Here is an 8,516-nt window from a genome sequence, read left to right as displayed (position 1 = left end):
TCATGGGGCACTCTTGAGTAACGGTAAACAAACAGATATTTGGTGGTCAGCTACACCCATGCGAGCGGCACACATTCCTATTGTGGTCAGTGTTCTTCCACCAGGCACGTCCGGGCTGGAGTTAAGCAGTACTTCCTCCCACGATAAATGTGAGGGAGAAGCCAGGAGATCGGGTGGAGGGGGATCCTCTTCACTGTCCCAGAGGATGTGACTGAGTGCTTGCCGCACAGGCGACAGTACGCACTTAATCTATCCGGTATATGTAGAGTACGTGGGGGTTCAGGTGTGAGTGTGTCTGTAACCTGCGTCAGTTGACCTCCTGACGCTTGTTGAGGTTACGATGTTGGTAGGCCGCTTCGTTCTCTTGGCCGTGGCCTCAACTGACGCCTGTATAGTTATGAGCGACTCGAAAACCGCCATAACGAACTTTGCATGAGGAATAGTCGCACACAGTACACTAAAGCTCCTACAGTCACTACAAAACAGTGAAGAACCACGTTCAGTAGAGTTGATGTGGGTCCCGGCTCACGTGGGGAATCCAGGGAACGAAGCGGCCCACCAAAGTTCTCGAGGATTCGTCAGCCGAGCGGTGGGCCTCCCGTACCCGGAGACCTCAAACGAAGTCCTGCACTCATATCATGACCTAACCCAGTACTGCCGCCTTACACTACACCACTAGGCCCGCACCACACAATAAACTAAAGAAGCGTCAGGAGGTCACCTGACGCAGATTACAGACAAACTCATACCCGAACCCCTACGTATACTCTGACATTTAGCCGGATAGATTAAGTCTGTACTGTCACCTGCGCGGCGAGCTAGCTACGCTCAGTCACATCCTCTGGGACTTCGAAGAGGATCCCCCTCCACCCGATCTCCTGGCCTCTCCCTTGCCTTCATCGTGGGAGGAATTGCTGCTTAGCTCCCATCCGGACGTGCAACTACGAGCCATGGAGCGAGCCGAAGAGGTCGCCGTCACACATCGCCTGGTGGCCATCTGGCCTTCCTGAGGAGCCCATGAACTAGCTACCCACTCGGACGAATAAAGTTGTATCTCTCTCTCTCCGCCAGTGACTCCCACAACACAGGACGCCTCAGGTGTCAGGACTTTAAGGAGATGACGACGAAGGTGGTTGCTCAACGCAGAGGTGCGCGCACCGGTATCAAGCAGAGCAGTCACAGGGACACCTTCTACGTACACATCAAGTAAACTCCTATCCGTTGGTAAGGTCAGTAGAGGAATGGCAGCTCGGGTCGTTCTAGCAGCGTCACCCCTTGGAGCTGCTCCCGTCAATTTCCTGCAGAGCGCCGGTACATGAGGGACGGAGAACGGCGAATAGTGGGTGAGCGAGACAGGGAACTTTGTCGTGAAGGTTATCGACTCTGCTGTGTAGATGGGGATGCCTGAGTAGAGTTGTATGACTCTGTGGAATCTTCCGGAGGTGGACGAGTACCTGGTGAGCGGCGGTAAGGTGGGAACATAAACTGATATTGCGATGGCGTCCATGTATTGCGACAGTGACGGGAAATGTGGCCAACGCGTCGGCAGTTGATACAAACCGGCCGGTCATCGAATGTTCGCCATTCCGCTGGGTTGCGGAAAGGCCGAGAGAGGTACTGGCGTCGCGAAGAAGGGATCGTAGGGAAGGTATAGGTATCCGATCGGTTGACGGAACAGACAGCCTGAATGCCAAGGTTCGCCAACTCTTCTCGTACGACAGACTGTACGCGGGAAACTGTCGGTCGAGAATCGTTAGCACATGTATGGAAGCCAACTGGCGCCGCGGCTTCGACCTCTCGCCGAACGACACGAACGAGGCTCTCGGACGTTCGCGGCTGATGCGGAGAATGAAGGTGCTCGCACGACCACGTAGCAGCTGTATTTGGAAGACACGTGAACTAGTACGCGATGCGACGACTTTTTGCTTCTTCGAAGCGTCGACATTCATGAATGTCGTCGGCGATCGTGGAAAAACTCTGATATACTAGAACATTAAAAACGTCGTCCGCTATGCCCTTCAGTACGTGGTTGACTATGTCTTCTTCTGACATCCGCTCGTCAACCTTACTCTAGGCTCGTCTGTTACTTCGTTTTTTCTTACTTGCTTTTCGTAGCTTATGCATGTCTACTAGTCGCTTTTCCGGTGCCATAGAAATTAAATCCGTGTGCTGAACGGTGTATAGATGAATTGCCAGGAAACTTCATGGCACATTTAAAACGATCGCGTCAACTGAGCCGGAACGCCGTTGCAAAAGGTTTCACCACAGCTGATTTTTTCCTTTTGTGTTTTATTTCTTCTCTTTCCATTTCTGCAACAACCCTGACGCGGCGACAGCGACATCACCAGTTTATTACTGCCGCCAATTATTCATTATTATTATCATTAAACTAATACTAGATGTATTAATCAGTTATTCTAATTTTATACAGGATAAACAAAAGAACTTACCCACCACCTCACCCCTGCCTAACTAGGGAAGAGGCAGTACCCCTCAGAAAATTGCAAACCAATACCTACGCCCAAGGTATCTTATTGAACCAAATCTGAACTAGTGAGCACTCATACATCTGCAAGTACTGTGACGTCCCCGACACCCTTTGTCATATGGTATGGGGATGTGTACGCAAACATGGAACCACAGGCACTCAAACACTGACCGAGGAGCAGTGGGAGGCCAAGCTTGCAGACCCCAACCCGAAGAAACAGCGCAGCCTGATCGCACGAGCACGGGAGATGGTCATGGCCCGCGGCTACCGGGAATAAGGAGGCCGCCCACCTAGGGCGCAAACTGGGATTTCTCAGAATAAAGATTACTATATACAAGTATATATATATATATATATATATATATATATATATATATATACGTGGGATCATTCCCCACCTGCGGACAGTGGTTTTTCTTCCATTGTCATTGTTTATTAATCTATCATTTTTTTAATTCAGTTAGTAAGTACAAGTAATTTTTCCTATGTTGTCCTTGGTGTCATTGTTTGTTGTCTTCTTATGATAAGATTAATAATAATCGGCCCCTCGGTTCTCTCTTCTCGTTCATTACATAACGAGGGCTCGAAGCCGGCAACAATGATGCCTTCAGGTAACACATGTGGGTTTATTGACCAGTTACCTTCACCCAGTAGGATCACGTGCTCGTGACCCCTGCGGCAGAAAGGATGTGCCATATCCGCCGCCATGGTTTGCGAGTGGTGGCGGTGGCTAACACTCGGCACTTATTGTTGCGCTCGGGTCGCATGTATCACCGACGCTTATCTTGTAGCATTTGGTAAAACATGGCAGGCGGTCTCGGACACTGAACTGCCATCTGTCTCACTCAACGGGGACGGTTGCACCGGTTGTGGTCATTTCTAGTACGTCGGGCTGGTATATAAGGTGTCCGAGGCAATCGCGGGGCGAGTTTCCACGCCGGTGCGCGACGCGATTTGCGCTTGCGCAGCGTTGCAGCTGCCGGTCGAAGGCACTCCGAGGGGCTCGACCTGGCAAGCCTCGGCGGAAAGTCGCGTGCAACCGAACTGTCCTGGTCAGAAGCCGTGCCGTCAGAAGGAGATACCTGGCCTAAGTATCCGAACTCGGCCAATGGCTGCTTTGAAGTCATGAGCTGTGGTTCTTGTATGGATCGTGGAGATTGTTTCACCAACTACAGTGCATGGAAAACTATCTCGGGCTGTGGCAGTGATGGTGTGGCTCAGGATGCCGAAGCAGAGCCCGAGACCCACGGCGGGAAAAGTAGCTCGCAACCGGTGCATACAGCGGGGCAGGCCGCGAGCCTGCCGGAAAAACGTTGTTGGGTGCAGCTACAGCGGCGAGATGGTGCTGCTCCCGAGCTTCGTGGGGTTGCAGTCGCAGAAGCTCGGCTGGCTTCGACGGCCATGTCAAAGGAGGAGCGGTGGTGACCATGCGCTTAACACCGTCTTCGGTAGAGCCAGCGGCGACACCCGGTGAGTGGGGCCGCCTGTGGACCTCTCTGTCCAGGCGTTGCTGGGCTTGACTGCCACGTCACGGTGGTGCACCTCAGGAGCTCCGGCCGCAGAGCAGTGCTTACCGGGCTCGTCGCAGGCATATGGGAGCGGGCCAAAAGCACCTATCAGAGCTGAACTCCATTCAAGCCAGGACCGCCTTCGTAGTTTTTCCATGCCTTGGCGGCACCGCAATGGCGTTTTGCTGCTATCAGCCATCTATTCTGTTCTGGCCAAGCATAACGATCACCCAAGGCACTGATAGTTTCAACCCAAAGTATGACGTCGTTCTTGAAAGCCGCGGAACACTAGCATATCTACGAAAGCCGGCTGCAGGAAACAGTGGACAGCGTTCCCAGGCAGGACGCGACCGCTGATGGATGCGAAGGCGGTCGTCAGAACCTGGAGCTGTTGTGTCTGGCTGGCGATGGCGGGGACGAGGGTATTTGTACGTCTCTGCCCTAGAGCCACCGAGGAGGCTATATTTTATGTTGGCTTCCTTCCGCATAAAGAGCGGCACAGGAGACTGTATTATTGAACAGGATCGATTGCGCAGATGGTGGAATCAAAAATGGGCCCGCGCCAGACACACTGCAATCCGTAGAAGTGTGGGTCATGTTTGTTGCATGGTCTTGCCGGTCTTGCGTCATGATGGGCCACTACGTATTCGGTGTGGCGCCGAACCACCGTACAGAACAGGAACACATGCGCGAAGCCAAACAACATGAACATTATGCGATGGAAAAAAAATGATAAGAGTTGCTTGCGCGTACTTGGAAATAAAATAGCACTGCACGCAGCCCGTGCCTTTTTGATTCCCACTTATCTGAAACATTTCGAGAAAGCTTACATGCTCCCACATGCGCGTTTATCTGCCGTTATATTTTTATTCTGATGAAATAATAAATCGAGTTAAGCATCAGTTGTAGGAAGCTATATATGCCTAGTGAGATCTACAATTTCATGATAATTAAACTTGCAAACTGGGCATTCCTTCTTTCCTTAAAATTTTGGCCTTATCTATATTACTCTAACATTATCTTGTCTTTACTCTTTTTTTTTTCTAGATCGCATTGTGCAATGACGTCATCCGCGCTCGGGGTCTGCCTGCTGAAGCTCTCCATCGACCTGTACACCCAACTACACTCTCTTAATAAGGAAGACAACATCGGCTACTCCCCGTACAGCGTAGGCAGCGCACTTTCAATGACCCTCGCCGGCGCACGTGGTAACACTGCAAAGCAACTGGCGGCCGTTCTTCACGTCACTGAAAGTGACAAAATACACGAACAGTTTGGGCAGTTGTTGAATGAATTACCATACAGCTGGGACTCTGATAACAGCTTTCACGCGGCCAACCTGATGTACAGCGCGCGCGAGCTTAAGGTCCACAGGGAATTCGAGGCGCTTCTGGAAAAAGACTTCAGGGCTCGCATCATGTCAGTTGACTTCAAGAAAAACCCAGAGTCAGTCCGAAAGGAGGCCAACAAGTGGGTCTCGGTCGAAACGAAATCAAAGATCAAAGAGCTCCTTCCGCCCGGTAGTGTGACAGAAAGCACCGTATTCATTATACTCAACGCTATTTACTTCAAGGGCACGTGGCAACAGCGGTTTGATGAGAGACACTCAAAAAACAAACCTTTTCACCTCAATTCCAGAAGCAGTGTGGAAGTGGAAATGATGTTCCAGAGGGAGGCACGATTCAAGGTCGGCCAATCCACGGAGTTGAAGGCGACGTTAGTGGAAATGCCGTACATTGGCGAAACATTTTCGATGGTAATTCTCGTCCCCGATGAAGTGGAAGGACTGCCTTTCTTGGAAGGGCAGCTCACGGAGTCGCGTCTTCGCTCGGCTCTAAATAGCCTCGCCATGAAAGACAACGTGGAGCTTACTCTTCCGAAGTTCAAGCTCGAGTACTCTGCTTCATTGAACGATGCGCTGTCTGCCCTCGGAGCCAAAGACTTGTTCAGCGACAGCGCGGACCTTTCTGGTATCTTTGAGAGCGGCAAGGCTTCTGTCTCGCAGGTCTTCCACAAGGCGTTCGTTCAAGTCGACGAAGAAGGCACGGAGGCCGCGGCTGCTACAGCGGAGATAGGAATGGGGTCCAGTGCCCCCAGTGATAAGCCGGTCACAAGCGTTGTCGTCGATCACCCATTTATGTTCCTTATCAGGAAAAACGAGGGGAACGTAATCTTGTTTATGGGATCGGTCCGTAAGCTTTGAGGCCTGTTGACGAGGCCTGCTGTTACGTACTATATAAATATGATACAATAAATCTATTGCAAAAATAAATACTTGAGCATCTATTGAACACATAATTTGAGCAGCACTCAAAGCCATTTAGAGGCAGCCTTCGAAAACAACACCTACATATGTTTACGGTCATTTTGCCGTTTAATTTAGCAAAGCTGAGCAGCAAATAGATCAACAGGAACGGAGAGTAAAGCTGTGGTAGTACTGCATCAGAAAAGTGGAATTTGTAATTACAAGCTATTCCAACCTCGAAACTTTATCGGGTCCTGTGACACACCCTAGAATACTTGTTTGGAGGATAGCATCATCATAATTTTGCGCCCGTCGTGATTTGGCGATTTGCGCACGTGACTGATAGGCAGCCTATGGTGATTACTACAAAGTCGAACTGGGTGAGTTGGCGTACATTATTTATTCTTAGGAAAATCGTGCTGGGAAAAACATGACATAAGAACGCATGACGAGCCAGTGAGCACCTCGTATGCTCTTCTGTCGTCTTTATCCTTTCCTGCGTTTACAGACTGAATGTCATTACGTTCGCCTAATACTGAGAGTCCATGATGAGCTCTACTCCTAGGTTCTTCTGCCGTGTTTGTTCCTTCCCCCCTTTTCCTAATATTGAGTGTCACTTACATTCGCCTAATATTGAGAGCACTGCCCAAAATATTTAACATTACGATTTACATAAACTTTATCCATCGCTTATTCAATCATTTATACGATGCAATCAGCACGCCGAACACATGACGCACCAACGTCCGCTTAGCGGAAGCTGTTGGATACAGAGATATTGCTCCAACAAGAAGCTGTGCAGAAGACCTTAAATTGAGATCGTTTCGAAGATGACGGCGTCTGTTTAAAATAATCCACTGTGCTATATTATCACACATCTTCATTTTACGTGCATCGGAATTATTATTAATAGTAATAATCTTTATTTTGACAGGAAACATTCAAAAACACAAAACTACAACAGAGACACCTTCCTACGAGAGTCAACGAGGCAAAAGGCGCCTGTTTGGCGCCTGCCGATGCCTCGTTTTCCAGACGTACAGCACACAGCGAACAGCGCTGTCGAAAAAAAAATTGTAGTAGTACAACAAATATGTGTAAGTATAAACTGCATACATCATAGGACACGAATAAAAAGTTGGGGGCGGGGGGGATTTGGTCTGGAAGCGCAACATATAGAGACAAGCATATTAAGTTCAAAATTCACTGGATAATTATAATAATTAAAAGACATTGTAAATGTTACCGGGCAACAAAGCAATGACAATGTGACACTTTGCGCGCACAATATTACAACAGGAAACAATTCGGTACTTTCGTACATTTGCTCCATTACATACTTTTAGGTGACCCGCCGTGGTTGCTCAGTGGCTATGGTGTTGGGCTGCTGAGCACGAGGTCGCGGGATCAAATCCCGGCCACGGCGGCCGCATTTCGATGGGGGCGAAATGCTAAAACACCCATGTGCTTAGATTTAGGTGCACGTTAAAGAACCCCAGGTGGTCCAAATTTCCGGAGTCCCCCACTATGGCGTGCCTCACAATCAGATCGTGGTTTTGGCACGTAAAACCCTATAATTTCATAACATACATTTAGGTACATGAGACTGATCACACAAACATGGCTTTCACTCGTGTTTTAAATGAAAAAATTGACTTTGATTGTTTCACGATAGCAAGTAGTTCCGGGTAGAAATTTAATAACTCAGGTATCTGGTAATCTAACTGCGTCCCGTAACATGTTCTAATCTTTTTCTTTACATAAATATTGTGCCTAAGTGCATAATTAGATTCGGGTCTCTTAATGGTGCTACAAATGTGGTCGAATCAGCCTTTAAATTGGGGAAAATATTGAGCGCAAGGCGATGGCGAAAAATATTAGAAACAGTTAAGATACCGTTTTTTTTAAAGAAAGGTAGTGAGTGCTGTTGTCATGATAAATGTTCAATGAATCGAATACACTTCTTCTGTAATACTTGAAGGTGATTTAAATTACCCTGAGTGGTGGTTCCCCAGACTAAAATACAGTTGTGCAAATGTGAGAATACGATGGATTAGTAAAGCTGTCGTTTAAACCATGATGGTAGCATGAAACGTAACCTGTGTAGCATACCTACTGTTCTGGACACCTCAGCGCGAAGATAGGCGACATGTTGTGTCCAGCTGAGATGTTCATGGAATTGGATGCCTAGGAACTTATGTGTGGGTACGTGACTTATTGTTTTACCATTAAACGTTAGCTTTAAATTACTGCTGATTGCTTTATTTTTAGCTCT

At 48.5% G+C, this 8,516-nt stretch overlaps 1 protein-coding gene across 1 annotated transcript; it reads left to right on the top strand.

The window, feature by feature from the left end:
• The first annotated feature begins 5,056 nt into the window (after window positions 1–5,056).
• On the top strand, window positions 5,057–6,223 carry LOC119435766 (leukocyte elastase inhibitor). Its single transcript, XM_037702490.2, has one exon. It carries the CDS (start codon window positions 5,057–5,059, stop codon window positions 6,197–6,199), a length of 1,143 nt encoding a protein of 380 aa, XP_037558418.1. The 3' UTR covers window positions 6,200–6,223.
• Window positions 6,224–8,516: the final 2,293 nt, after the last annotated feature.

Source organism: Dermacentor silvarum, unplaced genomic scaffold, assembly GCF_013339745.2.
Source record: "Dermacentor silvarum isolate Dsil-2018 unplaced genomic scaffold, BIME_Dsil_1.4 Seq901, whole genome shotgun sequence".
NCBI classification, from domain to species: Eukaryota; Metazoa; Arthropoda; class Arachnida; order Ixodida; family Ixodidae; genus Dermacentor; species Dermacentor silvarum.
Note: the sequence above shows the minus strand (reverse complement) of the source record. Positions and strands in the feature narration are given on the sequence as shown.